The following is a 19,888-nucleotide window of genomic DNA, read 5'->3' as shown; positions in this document are numbered from 1 at the left end:
AAATGACTTATATTTTCACTACGCAATTCTTCAACGCGAACTACATGCGATATTGCTAAGGCTTTTCCTTTCGGTATTGCACTCGGATTAATGTCATGAGTAATGGGTCCAAATCCCGTTCGTATGATAATTTAAGGCTCATTGCAAAAGTTAGAGAAGTTAACACATATAATGAAAAATCTATAGCAAATGTTTTGTTATATAACGAAAATTTTTTCATCGAAATTATAAAGAGACCTAAAACTATCAAGATACCTCACGACAGTTTACGTAACTTGAATATTAGCAATCATTGACAGCTATTCCAGCAAAATATGCGACACTTCACCAACCGCGGTAGCACTAGTCTCTACGCACACAGCGAATACTTTAACTGGAAATGTGACTAGTGACTGTTTTCAGTGATAACCCACTGATTGAATTTCTCTAAATCCTTATACAAGCTAATCTTTATTACATTACATGCGATTAAGGATTGATCTTTCGATGGGGATCGTTGACACGAAGAGATAAAATATAATCTAAATACTTTTTGTATTTGAGATTTTAGCTCCAAATTTTAGAACGTCACAGAAGGCTGTTTTCTCATTTCCGTTTCGAAAATTACGGGTGAATTTTAGTCTCGATTTTAGTTTGACGTAGATACGCCTTAAATAGCGCGGTCATAAAATGTCGAACGCATAGGCGCAAACGGGAAAATTTGTGAATTGCACGCTGCTATTTTTCTATGACGCGTCAATCGATCGTATCTCCCGGAACGGGGAATACCCGCGAAATTGAAATGGCCGTAGAAGATCACAGACGGGAGGAGGGAGGAATGCAATTTCTGCCGCGACACGAAAATTTTCGATGCCATTTCTGCCGTGCCACCATTCGAGGTTACTGAGCCATCGCATCTATTCCGTAGGATTAAATCTTTAGACATGTATTCCACGTTGATGTTTTGAATTAAAAAAGGAGAGATAACGACAATCACGTTGACACGTAAACAGGTAATCGCATATCCATTTATAAAAGAGGGCAGCTTGCATTCCATGTTGTTTAATTTCGCGACCATTTGAAAAAATTACTACAAAGAATATTACTAATCCTAAAAGTAATGTAACACATTGTATTTAACGTAAAATAGAGAAGATTCGCGCACTATTAACTTCCTTTAAAACCAAAACTATCTTATTTGCTGATATTTAAATGATAAAATTTAAATTTTTGATATTAGAATCGTACAGATTATAATATTAATTTCATAATATTTAATGATATTAAAGAATGTAATATTATTTTTTTAATGGCAATATTTAATATAAAATGAGTACACACGCATTGAATTATATTTATTATAAAAATCTGCTCTTTCCTTTTATTAAAAAAATGCTTAAAATGTTCTTCTAAGCAGATGCGAGCCCAGCATATTGTGAACGACTATTTTAGCTCTGCGGATAGTAAAAAGTTGATTCTAACTTCATAAGCGAACAAGAAATTGTCATTAAGGTTTAACGCTTCAAGCACTAGTAAAACAAACTTTTGTTCCCCGTCGCGGTAAAAACCTTCTCACGTTCGTCGATGATTTTCGCTATGGTAGACGTCAAACTCAAAGTTTAACACAATAAAATACATTTATTTTATACTTACTAAATAGATTAATCTCTCACGTAATTTATTCTTAATCAAAGAAATGTGCCTTTTAGCCGCCGGAGAAACTTAAATTTACAGCGATAAAAGATTCTTTTGCATATTCAAAAAACTATCAAACCTTGTAAAACTAATATCTTTCATTGTAAAAAAATGCAATTAAGCTTAAGTAAACTTTAAGTAAGTGTGAGATTGCTCTATAAAACTGTATTTATAACACCGTAACATCTGCGAGTTTTCACATCAGTCTATCGCTTCACTATTGTAAATAGTCAATAGCTCAATCATGTCGTCTATAAGAAAGTTATAGTCACGGATAATCAGTTGTATAGCCGCGTTTTTATATAAATATTATAGTAACAACCGCGCTTATTTGGACGAACTTACGTACAGTTTCTGAAGAAAATGGAGTTGCCAGTTTTACAAATAACCAGTTGATTCGCAAGTTTATGTTAAGCAATCTGTCATGATGTAAATTAATAGAGAAAAGTCCCCTATTATGGAATAAGCTCCTAATGTGAGATAACGGAGTTTCTGTTAAATTAATAGGCATCATCTGTTGGTTTCACCATGAATTTATTGCCCTCGGAGTGAAATCTGTTTGGTGGAAAATTCATTGTTAGGTCATGTAATCGTTGTGAATAAAGATTTGTGATTAAATTTTGACATTGAAAACCTGCTATCTCGTATTAGAAACCTGCCGCATAACAGAGGACTCTCCCCTATTACAAATTTCGAGTGACAATTTCGATAGAATTTTTAATTGATCATCATAAAGCTGGGATTCCTATAAGGATTCTTATAGGAAAATTACGACATAATATTTTATAAAGGATCTAGCTCAAGTCTCCCGCTATGTTTGTAATAACTCAACTTTCCGATTACATTTTTTAATCGCTATTAGTGCACTTGTGTTTTGACGGAAAATTCCGGTTGTGCCCTCAGAACGTACGTATCTTGGTCGTTGGACGATGACCGACTGGCCGTCGTCGTGGTGGAGATGACTACCAGGTTAGTGGCTCGTCCCGAAGACGACGACGACGACGACGAGGTCCACGAAGAGACACGAGACTCGGCCGTGGGCCATCACTGCCACTGATAGAGCCGGCATCCCGTCGCAGCTCACATCGATGCCGACTGCCACATCCACGAAACGAGGTATGACGAAATACGTCGTTGCTTCTGCTACCGCGCAGAGTATCGTAATTTTTGTGCACGTTTCGCAACTCATAGGCAAAATTTGTTTGACGTCCCCGGTTACCCACTTTAACATTTCTCTCTAGTTGAAAAGTCAATTTTCTTATGCAAGATACTGCTCCATCATGCAAAGCTGTACAAGAGTCATCGTTGTAACTTCACTGGGTTACAATTGTAACAAAAAAATGTCGAGTGACAATTTTGATAGAATTTTTAATTGATCGTCATAAAGCTAGGATTCCTATAAGGATTCTTATAGGGAAATTACGACATAATATTTTACAAAGGATTTAGTTCAAGTCTTCCGCTATGTTTGTAATAGCTCTACTTCCGAGTACAATTTACTCCACTGCTCTGAAACTCTTTCTAAAAAAGTTTTAATTAGAAATATATAGAGAGAAAGAGAGAGAAATGTGCAGCAAGATAAAATCGTTGTAATATAGTGAGAACAAGTATGTTACTGGGGCAATATTGGTCGATTCACATCTCTAACTTCCATCGCTCTGTTCCCGATTCCATTCCATGACTAACACAGCTAATGAAACAAAAGAGGATGTTTCGTCATCGTACACCGTTTAATTATACGAGAGAAAGGGGATTCCTATCGATAACTTTCGGTGCTCATACCGAAATATTCGCGGATCCTTTGAATCAAATAAATACTACTAAATCTCAAGCAGGCATCGCATTAATCAACATTCACCGCGGAGAGTTGCAAGGCATATCTATAAGTCTTACGAAAATAACGAGAAATCCGCGTGTTTGCTCGCTCAGAAAGTACGACTACTTTGACGGGCAAAGAGAAGCCGCATATGGTAAAATCCGGTGTAAAAGTGAAACGTCGGTGCTTCTATTTGAATAAACGTTGATGTTATCGCAATTTGTAACAAAATCATTCTTGACTCTCTTGCCGTTCTTTCAACTTCGTCAGCTTTCCGACGCAGACAGACCTAGATTTATTCTGGGAGAATGTCCGAAATTCTTTAAAATATACCGCGTGTGCGTGCAACATTTTTCTGTGCACAGCGCATCAATATTCTCAAATCGCTATCGTACCGTTGAAGAAGCGATCCGCCTCAATCTCGCCGCGAACTGCAGAATTGTCAGCGGAAAATGTCGTGGAAAGGGGGAAAGGAACGCGGACGACTAACGATCAACGTCGAGGCGGAGTCGGCGGTATTTAGGACTCATTGTTCTTCTAGTGGTTGGCCATGCATTGACTCGATAGACGTGCCTACGGCTTTCTCCATCCGCCATTTGCTCCCTTTCGCCTTTATTCACCTGCCCCACAGCTTTTCTCGTGGGCAGGCACTAAGATCCCTTAACGGTACTTTATCCTTGCTCCGATGCGATCTCCCCTTGAACTTTGCTATTTACCCTCTTGTCGCAGCTGCTCGCTGTAACGATTGACGCGGATCTACAATGATAATGGCTCTGATGCGGATCCGCCGAGACACAGTCATATAGAGCCAGCTCTTTTCAATATGTAACAAGCGAACACAATTGATACCTGGATGAGAGGCGAACAGGTATCTCCCTGTTAATCAAAGTTCTTGTCGACATTCGCGCTGTTACGCACACGACGCTAGCGCAAAGTCCACCCTTGATTCGCATTCTTAGGATATTTGCGAACAATCTGATCAGTCATCGCACGAATTCTACGCGAGCACGTTGACGTCTCGACGATTTAAAGAATTCAGGGCGATAAACGTGTCTCCTACGCGATACCAGAATTCCGTCGTATAACATGCCACCGCGAATACTGATTTCTTCGCGCTCCCGCGAGCAGAGAACAGTATAGTAGCTTTTCTCCACGCGCGGGCTCGCGTGTTCATCTATGTTCCATTTGTCTCCCCTCAAGTATCGATCGTCGAACGACACCGACTATGAAACTCCGCGAAACTCGCGAGAGGTAACCTGTGGAATTGACAGAGCAAAAAGCTCCTTTCGGATCTGAAGTTCGGCGCGTGGAGAGATTTGCAAATTCGGCGCCCCCAAGCACGAAAGCTCGCGAATATCCGTTCTATGCAAATCGGCAACTCGCATGGCAAACGCGCTCGCGGACAAATTCCGCATACGAATTACCGAAAAACGATTTCTATTACGCGCCACGCATGGATGCTGTAGCCTAAAAATTTAATATTTGCACGTACACACGTAGCAAAATGTATGTGTATTTACGGCGGATTATCGAAACCGATCGTTTGTTTCATTCCGCGGATGAAAAATAATCGCAAAAAATACTTGGCAAATATTTAACCATGTAAATAGCTTGCCGTGCTACTCCTCTTAATTTTATTGCAGTCTTATTATTGTATTTCAACATCTTTAAAGTTAGATTTTTCTGGAACAAATTCAGAAATTTACAATATTTAGAAATTAGTTCATATAATACTAAATGCCTTTGTTTTGAAATAAAGTAAAATATTTAACAATGAACATTTTACACAATTGACATAAGCACGGTAGAACGAAGGCTTCAAAGAACTTTTATTGCGTATATAACATGAAAATTTATTGTATCTCTAATTTATGCAACTAGAAAATTGAACTGCGACTGCACTGTGGAAAATGTTTTCATTAAGCAAGCATTAATAGGTCATGATTGAAGCTAATATTGCTAACAGCATTTTAATCCTCTTCTTTTAACTTCGGACAGTACGAGCTAAAGTACGTGTAAAAACTGAACCTGTGCACATTATTTTATCTATAAATAAAATCACTGAGCACGAAACCAATTATAGGCAATAACGTTTTTATACCAGAGCAACAGCGGAGCCGGATGTCAATAAATTATCACACATTCTATCCGCGTGCTCCAGTGAATTCGATAAATTTTCGCCAAGGAAAAAGGAGAATACAGAACTCTTTACTCTTACTGTCTTCAGCAGTTAGATTATAGCCTGAATTTTCCGGTCTCATCGAGGTCATGTTTATTCTGTCTATTGATCGCAGAATATCACAAATAGAGTGTGTAATCTACTTATGAAATCTATGAAGTTATAGGAACAAACTGAGAAAACTTATCCCAGCACTCGCCTGAGCAAAGACGTAGTTAGCCGTTTTTATCTGATAGAAAGAAAAAGTGCCTAGCCCAGATATTTACTCCCGCGTTTACGCGAATTAAAAATTAAATTTGCAATCGCGATACCGAGAACTACGTGGAATTTTCGGAAAATGATTAACAGCAGGAAATGAAAATTGATTAATGTGTTGTGCGCAAATGAAGCTACGGCTACACTTGTTTTGTTTAATTAAAATATAACAGCGACATAATATCATCAAAACAATTAGAGGACATTATTACGGTGCGAAAAAGACGATATATCGAATAGGTACACGGTTACACCATTGGGATGGTCCAATCAGTATCGATTGATAAAATTCCTAGTGGGATAATGTTATTAGAGTATTAAAATCGTTTCTCGATAATTCGCCACACCGTATTCATGGACTTTCTTTCATCGCGCCCATCGATCATATCGGTCGATGCAGTCAGCTGTCTAGGAAATTAACAGCGGAGTCAGCACTTATGTAAAATGTTCTGACTTTGAGCATAGCTCAGAGTCCGAAAATTTTGCAGAATATTGAAACTGCGATAAGTTTTCCGTTGATTTGTTTGACTACGCTTGGAATTCGACATCTCAATTAGGGGAAAACTTGTGAAATGCAATTTTCGGTCTTTCGACAATCGCCAGCTTGCAACGAACGTCGTTCCACAATTTTCAGAGGCGTGCTTTTACCTTGATTTTTCGCAATATTAAACAAACGTTATTTTAGAACGCGCTTATTTTTGTCTTTGCATAGTCTTTTACTTGCAAATCCTTAAATCCAGAGTTGAATTACGGTGAATGATATTCTGAAATATTCTCACAAGAGCGAAACGTTTTTTAGTATCATTACAGCAGTCTCCCCTTTATGAAAACGCGTACCTGAATTCCCACTTCATTTTTCTATTCTATGAACTTACAGCCGGAAGTACGTACTTAAGTGCCTCTTTTCACCCGTCTGCACATTTATACGATTAATTTCTGTGACGAGATAATTCTCTCTCCTCGATATTCATACATTTTCTTCAATATACATACATCTATTATATTTTTCTCATAATACATCATTTGGCCGTATACACAGTATAATACACAGTTAAAATAATTTAATGAAAGATTTGGATTCAATCATGAAAAATACCCGGCAAGAGATTACGATCACGATCTTGCTCGCGACAGGAATCAAACTCGGCTCAGCTTTATCAGCGGAAAGAAGCGAGTTAGGAAATCTGATAAAGGAAATAAACTAAGCGGCTTCAGGTGCATCGGATCGTTAAAAGGAAACCGAAAACACCCTCCTTTCGTCGACAGGCAGTGAAATCTCAGAGACGATCGGCGAAGCGTGAAATTCGTTGATAATGGACCGGTGAAACTTCCTTTTTCCCTGCGCATGAAGTTGTCGAATGTGGATATACCAAAAGGTGGTCGAAGAAGAATTCCAAAGAAACTAAGCAAACGATCGAATAAAAAATCTTCAAACTTGAACCGTCAAATATGATGATATGTCATTTGCAATCCGTAAAACGTCATTCGAGTTGCATGTCATCGCGCATCATTCTTTTATTGTTTAACTTAAGTATCGATATCATCTGATTAGAATATTTTGATCCAATTTCGTATCAAATTTATCGTCCATATTTTTGTGCATAATAGTTAATCATTTATGTAGACGACGAAAACTTTTAAAAGCAGTTCCAAGTGGGACATAATAGAATTTGGACCAACCACTTTTCTCCGTCTCTTTCTCTCCTGTTTAAGAACAAAATAATAAAATGGCAATCTTTAATATTATTTCGAGTATAATCTCATATTATTTCGAATATTCATTGAACATTTCTGGAATTTCTGATAAAAGATATTTTAATTACCAATATCTCCCTCTCCATTGGAAATTCCTATAACCTACCACGAAGTTATTTAAAGTTGCCAAACTTTGCGACTTAATTACCGCGTTACAACTTTCGATTAATATTCCTCATAGAGGAACGTCGGCCTCTTATACGCGTAAAATCTCTCGACGCTAATATACACAAGCATACACACAGGTTGATAAATGTAGTTCAAATTTATGGGGAAGTTCTGATTTTTCAATATTAGCATCATATTGCCTATAAATAATTTTCCAGAAAGCATATTTAATGTTGAGAATGATCCCAAGAACTGAAACTGTGTGTTGTTTAATTTATTTTAATTTCTTAAACTGTTTGTGAAGACTTCAATAGCCTATAACACAATAGCATTTATACTCATTGTAACTTGAATACTATTGAATACTATAACCGTTTCTTAATTTCTTAAACTGTGAAGATTTCAATAGTCTATAATATAATAGCATTTATACTCATTGTATAATAACTTGAATACTATTGAATACTATAGCTGTTGTTTATTTTACTTCCTTAAATTGTTTGGGAAAATTTTCAATAGTTTATAACATAATAGCATTTATACTCATTGTGACTTGAATACTATTCAATATTATAATTGTTGTTTAACTTATTTTAATTTCTTGGACTGTTTGTGAAGATTTTCAATAGTCTATAACATAATGGTATTTGTAGTAACTTGAATACTATACATATAAAGTGACTTCAAGTTACAATAGTATTTATACTGTTACAATGATATTTATGCTTATTGTAATTTAAAAGTGAAAAGTTATCGAATTTGAAACTTTTTGTACTCTTTGCCAAAAGAATAATCAATTGTTGAATCGCGGAATAAAAGTTTTTGAAATAATACCACGTTTGTCACGAACCGAGTCGAATAGGGATTCTAGAAACGAAATTTTGATTGTTTGTCAAACGCGCGTTGCCACGATTACAATTAAGGTTCACGATGGAGCTTACTCCATCATCCACATTTGTTTTATTGACGTCGCAATATCGGGAATATTGATCACATGTAATATACGTTGCGGGAGACGCAGCAATCTATTAATCATGTTAACTTCACAGGATGCAGTAAGTACTACAAAACTGAAAGCTACTTATTTATAAATAAATGTATATCCGCGCGCACAGAATTGTACATAGGTAAATTAGATTATTTATGTGTCGTTAAAATTGTTGTTGTAGCAACAGCGTTTCTATATTCATAAAATAAATTTCAAATCCTATTTTGTAATAACAAGATTCGTGTAAAAATACGTACATGCATAGAAAAGTTACACAAAGTCAGGATTGTTAAATGCATAAAAACAAGAAACAATATTACGATGAAATGCGTTGCATTAATTCATTTCTCAGAAACAGATTGAGAATTATTGAAGCTTCTTCAGCCATGTTTTATTTATTATCAACGCCGTAGAAGCCGTACAAGATGTAATTTGCACTTGATGCAGATCAAAAAGATTATTACAGCAAAGTCGAATTTACATAGTTTGTACGGTAACAGACAGATAGTTATACACGAATAGCAAATAGGATCCCCCTTCCGAAATCACCTAACAGTGAGTCAACTCAAACCGAGATCCGATCGTATATAGCCCGAAGGCGAAACTAAAACAGAAACTCGAGCCGCGCGCATCATCTGTCGAATTAAAATGTTATAGCCGAAAAGCATATTAGTGCTATTAGCGCTACTACGTGTCAATATTATTTTTAGCAGCAGCACATCGCTGGAATTTTAAACGGCCGATCTCACATCTGGCTCGCCACAATTTGCGATAGTAATCGGCGGCGTAAAAGAATATTCTCTTTGTAATATTTTGCAGTAGCAGTTGTGTAGCGATGCAAATTTATAAGATATCCATAAATATGGAAAATGCTGCCTAAAATGCTTGAAATTGTTACACTTGTTAGCTTGTTTGGTTTTGCTAGGTGCGACGTGCAAATTGAGAGTCACTGACGCTTTTAAATCAGCCCCTTCCTCCCCTCGTATGTTGTTTAGTTGCTCGTTCTTCGGCCAGATAAGCCACGTTAAAAATACACCAGGACACCTCGGTCTCTCTTCTGCCCTTCTCTGGTTCGCGAAGATCTTTGCCTGGCCAGTACAATGCTTTCACGCGCTCCTCTTTCTTTTCTCATTCTCATTCGCATCACTTTTCGCTTAATCTTCCTTTCCCTCCTTGATCTCTCACACTGATATCCTTTCTTTTATCCTTCTTCGCAATCATAGGAAGAAATGTCCGCGAAACAGCAGAGCGAAATCTGCTAAAGGTATCTTTTCATTGGATATGATGGCGCAAGAAGAAGGTAGTTTGATGGATAAGCGTTACGGCAGAAAAATTCAATGTTGGCGCAAATGTGATTTAGAATGAAAGAAGGATAATGTAATATAGTACAGACGGAGAAATAGACGAATGATTTCCCCATTCCTGCCCAAATCCTTTAAGCATACTTGAGTGAGTGAGTGAGTGAGTGAGTGAGTGAGTGAGTGAGAGAGGGAGAGAGAGCACAGAATCAAGAGTAACCAAACGATGACATTAATTTCACTAATTTCTAGAATTTACTACAGCATTTCCAGATGAAATACATATTTTCATACCGCAAACACCAACATTAACTCTAACAACTCCACTATATAGATTAGAAATTGAATATTGCAAATAAATAGACTGTATTTTCAATGCGAGATTGCTTGTCTTATTGAAATGTTACATTAGAGATTAAAATTATGTAAGTGAAAACAAATGCATACAAGAGAAATACAAACAATGCTGGAATTAACAATTAGTCTCAGGTGTATTAAAAACGGGAGTTTTCTTAATCAATGTTTTCTTTCGTAAAGTAAAATTTTATACGAAAAATAAATTATTTCATATGTCGATTAATTTTTTTTACAAATGAGACACTTGTCCGTTATCCTGTGATTTTCGGGGATTTTCATCTCTATGCAACAACTAGACACATATTGATGTTATAATTATAATATATACACGATGATTGACGCTATAATTATAATATATATACGAAACGAAATTAATAACATATATAGCATTTCCCAAATGTTCGGCCAATTTGTGAAGGATTAGTTGTAAATGATAATTTAAATATGGAAATAATCGAATGTACATATATGTATATAAACGATGATGTAACAGAGTATGTCGCATGGTGATATTTTCCACGCTTGAAAGCATTTAATAGGTCATGTTAATTAGAGGCGCGCTAACGGACGTGAATTAGCGACAGCATGAATATTCTTTTCTCTCCTTCTCTCTGTCTCTTTATCTCTTTTCCCTTTTCTCGCGCATATTTTAATCTTATTTTAAAATGAATCCTTTTAAAGAGTTTTAATCAATATTCGTCTCATTTCAATGCTCACTTCGTTATTAATAATGCTGCTACGTACGCAGTTATAAAGTTTTGTTAAAACTGTAATTTACATAAAAATATCGTCATTATATGAAATGCTAATTTTGCTTAATGCAGGCTATACATAAAATCACGAAAGAATAACTGTAATTAACATATCTTTCATATTTAAGGTGCTTCTAACAACACCGTTTACGTGGCATTTAGGCTGAGAAAAATTTTAAGAGTTACCCCAATCAAATCTAAAAATATTTGTAGAGAACATTTAAGATACTTATATTCATTTTGTTTATTTAACGGGATGAAATTTCACAAATATGAAATATTAGTAGACAAGAGTAGTATTTCTTTTTCTCCTTGTTTCGCTCCTTCTTCTCGCCTCGCCCCGAACCACTCGATTCTTTTCATGTCGACCGCCGCAATAAGCCGCCTTAAAGCTCACTTCGAGGTTCTCCTCTTAAACCTATTTCGATGAAAGGAGCAAGGACCATGAGGAACAAGGACAAAGAATATAAGAACAAGCGGGCAATGAGATCAGCCGAACTCAATGTGCGTTTTTCGACGTATTAATGTACAATGACGGAATGAAGGGAACGGCGGCACAAAACTAAAATACGAAATAAGAAAAGAAGTGAAGAGAAGGAAAATCGCTGACGATCGCGTCGTCGTGAAACGTCCTTTCGCGCCCAAGGTGACCCAGAAAGTCATTTGAATTTAACCCGGGCTACGATAAATGGCAAACTTCGTCGACAAGCAGAATAGGACGTAGATTAACTGCGCTTTGTACCACGGATCGATACAGTTACAATGAAACAGAAAGGCTAATGGATTTGAAACATGAATTTTTACGTTTGGTATTCCGCGAATAGAATATCCCATTTCGGTTGAGGAAGAATCCCGCAAATCGGCATTTCAATATAATCCGGGAGCAATTGTGGGTTGGACTAAACTTTATACTTTATATCGGTCGAATACACGTAACGTATCACCTTTCTTGCCTTACCACGTGTACATATCGCGAGTTTGCTCGCGACGATTACCATACGCGAGGTAACTTGCGATTTCGTGCTCAATTACGAAATGTAATAGCCGGGCAATCCATTTACGCAAACGTGATTGGCCGTAGCAGCCGAAAGTAGTCCGCCGTGTCAGAACTTTCTGATTTAATATACGAGTTCCTTCGCGTTTTCCGACTATTATCGTCGGCTTTTTCGCACGATAACGCCGGCTATCACATTCTACTCGAGTTCATTTCTGGACTTAAACCGTTTTAAATACTCAAACTACAAGGATTTCCCTGGAGTGACCGCAGTATGAATCTGGATTTGTCCAACGCGATTAACATTATTCGACAATACGATTAGAGCGGATTCTTAAGTTCAAAATAGCTCATTTTCCAACTATATCTTTATACATGTGTCCTGCATTGAGTCCACGCTCGATTATTAGACACTTATAATTTACGTCCAAGAATTTCTTTATTAATTAATTAAGTACACGAAAATTTGTCGCACAAATTAATTACTTCAGAAATGAAAAAAAATCATTGAGAATTGCGAGATATTGAATTGTAATGGAGTATAGACACACTATAAGATTCATCCTTTAAAACGAAAAATTTACATCTATCATATTCATTGCCATGCAGTTTGATACATAAATACCTCCAACAAATAATATTTTGTAAATTATATAAGACAAATCTTTGTATTAAAAAATGTCATAAAAAAACGACAAATTTATTTGTATATTAGAGAACATTAACGGAATACAACTAAGTATTCAATTTACAAATTAACAAAATTCGTATAGCTCAAATGTGATAAACACAAATGTGAAGGAATAAAGGACTAAGAGCCGTGACAGGGTGTTAGTGTCTAAATATTTGGTTCTAAATTTATTGCGAAAAAAATATCACCTCAGCGCCAGGGTTTGAACCTAGACCTTCCTCTCGCTAGGCGGGCGTCTCAACCAATTCGACCACCGAGGCATATGACATATTTTAATTTACTTATAATTCACTTATGATTTTATGTTTGTCTGATTATCAAATAAAAATAGATAGTAGTCGCTACGTCATTATTATCGTTAACGTCTATTCTCCCATTATCTCTTAAAGTCCTAATAACGCTATAACAGTTACGACCTTATATTTGCAGCATACTTGTACGGAATTATCTTTTCATCGCGCAAGCAATCCATGAAACTCGCGTTTATTCGGTAATAACTTTGATCGTCAATCTTTTATTGTTGTTTGTGAAATATTCGTCATATGACGGATATAAATCAATCTCAAGCATGCGCATTAATAAGATGAAGATTAAAATCTTTTTGATGTAACATACCCTTTTACTTCTTAAACAATGAGATATTTACCCCCCCCCCCCAAAACGTTACAGGATAAATAATTTTTCATATATCTACGTTGTATTCCTCTCTTAGTTTCTCTAGTTTCTCTTTCTAGCTTTCTGTTTTTCTTTCATTATCTTTTAGTTTCACATTTTTAATCAATTTGAAATACATGCAAACTGAAGACATATATGTTAATGTATGCATAGCATATTGTTAGTTTTACAAAAATCAACTGCTGTTCAAAGAATTTGATTTTAAGTACAAAAGACTTGAAAAATAATAACTGAGAAATAACAGCTCAGCTCTTTCAATTTATCTCAACAAGATATTTTTAACGTATTACATGTTTCACATTGTCTACATTATTTTATGAAATAATGATGCTATTAATCATTAAAAATTTTGTAAAGTCAAATTTAATGTGTTTTTATACCAATATCGATTTTATGATTAATATTTAGCTTCCTCTTCCATTTTCTCGTTCCCCCCCTCTCTCTCTCTGCCTTTCAATTTTTATATTTTAATTTTACAAATGAATATTCTACATTCGCTATTTAATAACGTTGAAATAATTATATACATATATCGTACATCTTATACATATACATATAATAAATTTTTACATATTTCTAAGTTTGCTAGTAACACAGCTTTCAACGAATATCTGGTTTTAAAACTCGAAACAAAATTTTACTACGTATTATTATTTTACAATGTATAAATTATAATTGTAATTTTATTTAAAATTATAATTTTAAGTAATATACATATATATATATAATTAAGCAGTACACACACACATATATAATAAAGATATCAATATTCAGTAAGTTTTCATTAATTAATCTGCGTTGCATCGTCGACTTGTATAATTGAAATTTGATAAAGGCGGCATAATTATCAATATTATATCATTTGCTCAGATAAATAATATATTAATTAGGTATAATAGTTCAACCGAACATTCGTGAGCTTGAATTGTTATTAATTGATATTACTAGTCAGACATTTGCTCCAGTAATGTTACCACGAGTAAATGCTGTTATTTCATTTAAAAAATCATTATTTATTAATCCTTACTTTATTTATGTGAATAAATAATAATTCATTAAAAAATGTTTACTAAACAAATACGCATAATATTACCTCTGCGATTTTCCTACGCTGCAGTAATGCGCGTTTTTTGCATTTCCATAAATCGTATGAAGTTCGAGTTCTCGAGTTCGCCTGTGTAAACACAATGCAAAACGCAGCGCATTTTTCACCATTTTAATGGTATACTATACGATCGTAAAAATATAATCTTACAAAAAATAATGATCATGATATTTTAATTACTTTATGGAAATAAAATTAAACCTTTTTGAAAAAAATATTTTCATTATTTCCACGTTAATAGGCTAAATTAATATATTTTTAACAAACCATATTATTTATTCCTGTCTCCAATTAGTCTCATTTCTATAAGTTACTTAAAATATAACAATTATAATTTATATTTATTGTGAAATACTCTTACGTGTAGGAAAGCTTTCAAGCTTTGGAACGAGATATTTGTTGAAAGCTGTGTTACTAGCAGACTTAGAAATGTGTAAAAAATAGATCGTAAAAAGGCGCCATAAATAATTTTGCGCCATAATTTTCCAGGCGGCTGACAACCAGTTGAAAGGCTAAAAGCCTTTTGTCTCCAGTTTCGTTTAATCCGCGAAAAAATTGCAGCACGGACGCAGTTTCGTTTTGTCGCAGCCCAATTATCACTGCGTGCTTAAATATCACATATCCCTATGTATGTTATGCGTATCTTACAGCTCAATGAGACATAAGCACGTCATTCTTTCTCTCTTTAATACACATTTATAAATGCACCTCTGCTAAAGGACTGAACTGAAACTGTCTCGATACATGATACTGTTACATTTTACAACTTTGCAATCGAATAAATAAGTCTTAAGAATCAAACTAAGCTTACATTTACAACTGCAATAAAAAACTCATTGTCAGACAAAGTTGAGATATAATTTTATTTCTTGTATGTAATAATACTCTCAAAGAGAAGTACTTACATGCGTACGTGTACAGCGATGAAAAGAATGGTTGCGACACTTATTTTCAATGAGTTTACAAACGTGCATTTATAATAGATTCAGAATTTTATACCAAAATCTTCTTCCCCGAGGAATACTTTACTCGACGGCCATTCCGAAAGCATTTTTAGCGTTTCCGATCTGTTTCTCGAGCAAAATTTTCCTCAGAGAAAAAACGTTTCGCAACGTAAACCTGAATCCAAATGCGCGTTTCTAAACTCATTAAAAAAGTGTTGCAATCATTCTGTCCATCACTGTAAACAAATAGGATTATAGAAACGTCTTTCTAGACATTCCTGCCTGTCTGTGTACACATTTATGAATCTTGTAACCTGAGAAGATAACGCCGCGGTTACGGAATTAATCGATACGTGGATATACGTATATGCGGTACTAAATTAACCACAAACGAATGAAGCATGGAGAAATTTCTCATTTTATAGATATCTTTGCGCGCAGTTACATATATGTATAACGGGAGAATCGCGAACCGAGTATATAGGTACCATTTGCACGAACTACAACCGACTAATGTAACTTAAGATCTCTCTTGGGGAACCATTGCCTAAGCTGCTATTTTGGGAACAGGATCGTTCGGAATTATCGAGAATTTATTCGAACACTTGCAGACAAATCCGAAGTTAACCTAGCATGAAATAGAAAGATGAGGAAATTCTGTAGCCACGATGTCAAGAAAAGTTACAGTAAATATTTAATTAGATGTTTTTAAGCAGACTTGAAATTAAAATTAAAATGTATATTATTTTATGATTTGCGTGCATTTCCAATTTGCAAAAAACTCCTTTCTTCCATCATTTATAATCCTACACTGAAAAAAATTTCTGGTTGAATATGGACGAATCAGATAATTCCTTTGGGATTTACCAGAATTCCTTTAGGATTTACCAGAATTTCTGTAGGATTACAGGAATTCTGGTAAATTCTAAAGGGATTCTGGTAAATCCTAAAGGAATTATCTGATTCGTCCATATTCAACCAGAAATTTTTTTCAGTGTAATACTATTGGCATTGGGATGTATTTTGGTTGAAAAGAAAGCTCAAAATTCTCGGAAAATCAATCGTTAGAAGGGTATAGAAGCTACATAGAACGTTATATACGTTAGACTACATAAATCTAATTTAATGTGAATTTACCTTCTCATACCAATGTTGGTATTGCGACAATTAATCCCTACGAGTTTACCGCTTGTAGGGGTCAGTACCTGGATAGCATTAAGTGTGCAAAATTATGGCTCATGTGGCGAATATTATTGCTCGTTTCTAGATAATTTATCGTCGTTCGCATAGTTTTGTATAGAATAGTCCGGAGTACGAACGCGCAGGATATGTCACAGAGAGTGAGTCCAGCAAAAAGAGACGAACGTTATTACGAAAATTGGATTTTATCCCGCTCTGCGGCAAACGATAATTGAATCAACGAAACCTCGCCGCGTACGCTAATATGTTCTCTCTGTATGTACAGAAAATCCCGGAGAAAGGCGGAAATGGAGAAAAATATCCTTTTACAAAAGCGTGCCATGATATGCGGGACATACGCAACTATTTAATAAATTATTTTGTCTTAACCGCCCCGAGAAACATTTGCTAAATCTTTGATGTTTCCTTACGCTTGAGTGATAGGTGTCGTTCAAACGGCGTATCTTCCGTTCCTTGTTTTATTTAACCGACGTGGACGACGCTCTCTCATTCTTCAGGTGAAATTTATATGTGCAAATATTTGCGGAATTGTAGATGCCTCATTTGCAAATGGAGAAGTACAAAGTATATTTATGTGACACCAAAAAAGGAATGCTTATCGTTAATTTTATTTGCATGTATGCGTTGGAAAGGTTTAACGAATAAATTGTGAGTAAGTAAAGAAATGGTAAAACTTCTTTTCGATTAATGTTTCACTAATTTCAATTGGACTCTTCACGGAGATTTTTGTCATTTGTATTGCCGAGATACACACTTGGAATTTAAAATTAAGAACTTGTGAATTCTAACGCAGCTGCGTTAAAAAAGTTAGCTGTATACTTTTTATTACATAGCCGCGGCTGTATAAATATATTTGGTATAATCGGCACATAATTGAGGCTTTTCTAAGGGCTTAACGATATTGAGAAATTTAACGTCGTGAACAGGGTGAGAATATTGGTGGCTGCTTTACCACTCAAGGTTCAATATCATTTTTCATTTTCCATAATGTAATTAATTTTTCTAATTAATATTCACTAAAAAGCTGTCAGAAATTTTCGGCTTAATCCTGTGGTCTCTGGGAAAATTTAACGATGAAAGAATAAGGTAAAGTTGGAAAGAAGAAGAGAAGAAGATATTTTTTCTCGAAGAAAATGATCGAAGCGAATGAAGGAAACCTTATTTCGGGAGTTCCCTCGGATCGATAATACATCTTAGGGGATAATCTCACGCCGAGTGCAAGCTTCCGGCCGTTTTCGTCACGTGAAAGCGCACGCTATCGCTTGGCAGTGATCCTCGAGACGATGGGGATGCTTCGCCACGGCATGTGTTTCTAGGAGAGAAGTAGGATCATTCCAGGGACGGCTCAACGTTGCTCGCGCGAGTGGCGGGCCCTCGAGTATAATTAGATGTCCTAGTTTACCACGCGGCATGTCATTATGGAATCCATTCGCCGGCAGCGAATATATGTCTCCACGCGCCACCCGAGCTGGTGTTCGCTCGATAATATGAGCGGCTCTGTAAAGTAATTACGCGTACGCACATGTACAACTACAAAAGTTGACATTCGATCTGGACAATTCATACGTAACCCTTTCATTCCTCTCGAGTAACACACCTTCGGTATAACATGTTTTATTGTGTCGGTGACACATTACCACCAAATGTAAAAACATCAAAGTTAATGAGTTGTGATATATTCCGATACCTCATTCTAAAATTTTAATTATCACTGGTTTATAGACGCGATAGAAAGATGATATTATTCCTAATTAATTTGCTGTGTCTTTTCATTTAGTCCATTGTATATTATTAAATGGCTTACGTGTATAGAAACGCAATATATTTTATATCTCACGGTGCATACTTAGGAAAAGCTGTTCTTTTCATTTTTTTGGTCCCCAAAGACTGTATAATGAAGATTTTACATTCACTTCTCTTCCTTCCCGCTTTTTACTTTTACTCTTTTCATTGCGAATATCCTATCCATCGTTCGTGCTTCAACGGAAACGTGCCGGGAATATTTTCATGTCATTCCATCTACATAGGATGTCCGATGTAATGGTCTCTGCAAAATTTAAATCTTTTATTTATTTCTCATAAGGTCGTATTCAGCGTAAATTATATTTTCACACTTGGCACAACTATCTCCCCATTTGTCTTCACTGTACTTCATTACATTTGAAACTCATCAATTTGACAAATCTTGTTCTTTCTACTACAATAAAATTAAATCTAAATGTAATTTTCCTAATTGTTTAAGTTTTAATGTAAACACTAAGTTATCTAGAAAACATTTATTAATTGTTTAATTGTGTCTTACCTAAAAATTATGACCATTTCTTTATTAAAGAAAAATTATTTCAGTTTTCCGTAATTAATTTAGAACAATTGGTATAGAGACGTAACAGTGCTGAAATAATTCTATGAATCTGTATTAATTGAGAAGTTGAATGCATATAGGACGTTAGTGCGTAAATTTTATTTAAAGAATTATCTTTAAAACTTTTTCAATTATTTAAATTTCAAACTTTAAATATAATTTTTCAGACATAAAAAATTATTTATACCGTTATTTTAACTTCTTGATTTAAAAAATTTATCAAAAAGTTAGATTATAATTAATCGTGCGGAAAGTGCGTCCAGGGGACTCGCGAGAGCAATTTTCACGGCATTCATTCGTTCGTTCGTTCGTTCTTCACCTGTGGCTCAGACCGGTGATCTATGAACTAACTTTTTGTCGAATTTTTAACTACTGCAAAGTTCGGCATGTCTTTTCGATAATCGATATTTATTCATATTTATAAAGCGAGTCGTTTAGCAGTGAGTAAAAATTCTCTTTTTCCCCTTCAAGTACTCTGCCCTTTGAGCATTCGTGTTCACATCGCGATACACTCCTATATCAGAGCTATACGAAACAGATATATGGTGATTTAATAAAAGCGGGTTGTATATCGGTTGACGTATTTTATGATACACCACCGATCACGTATCAGGAGAGGGGAAGATTGTACGGATAACCAGGCTCCGGAATGTCTCGTGGGATCTAAAACACCTGCATTCGGTTCCATAACTCTAACCACTCTTCCAAGCCACGATTCCATTGGCGAATCTCTCG

The 19,888-nt window shown here is 35.4% G+C and overlaps 1 protein-coding gene across 4 annotated transcripts in view; it reads left to right on the top strand.

The window, feature by feature from the left end:
- Nucleotides 1–19,888, top strand: part of LOC105563573 — a 71,286-nt gene that overhangs the window by 6,980 nt on the left and 44,418 nt on the right. For all 4 annotated transcript variants that reach the window (XM_012015266.1, XM_012015267.1, XM_012015265.1 and 1 more), the window contains one exon: nucleotides 2,578–2,790. In XM_012015266.1, coding sequence (XP_011870656.1) covers nucleotides 2,763–2,790 — 28 coding nt within the window. In that variant the 5' untranslated portion in view covers nucleotides 2,578–2,762. The remainder of the gene's footprint in view (nucleotides 1–2,577; nucleotides 2,791–19,888) is intronic.

The sequence above is a fragment of the Vollenhovia emeryi genome, unplaced genomic scaffold (assembly GCF_000949405.1).
Source record: "Vollenhovia emeryi isolate VEMERY1.0 unplaced genomic scaffold, V.emery_V1.0 DF939174.1, whole genome shotgun sequence".
In the NCBI taxonomy this organism is placed as follows: Eukaryota; Metazoa; Arthropoda; class Insecta; order Hymenoptera; family Formicidae; genus Vollenhovia; species Vollenhovia emeryi.
Note: the sequence above shows the minus strand (reverse complement) of the source record. Positions and strands in the feature narration are given on the sequence as shown.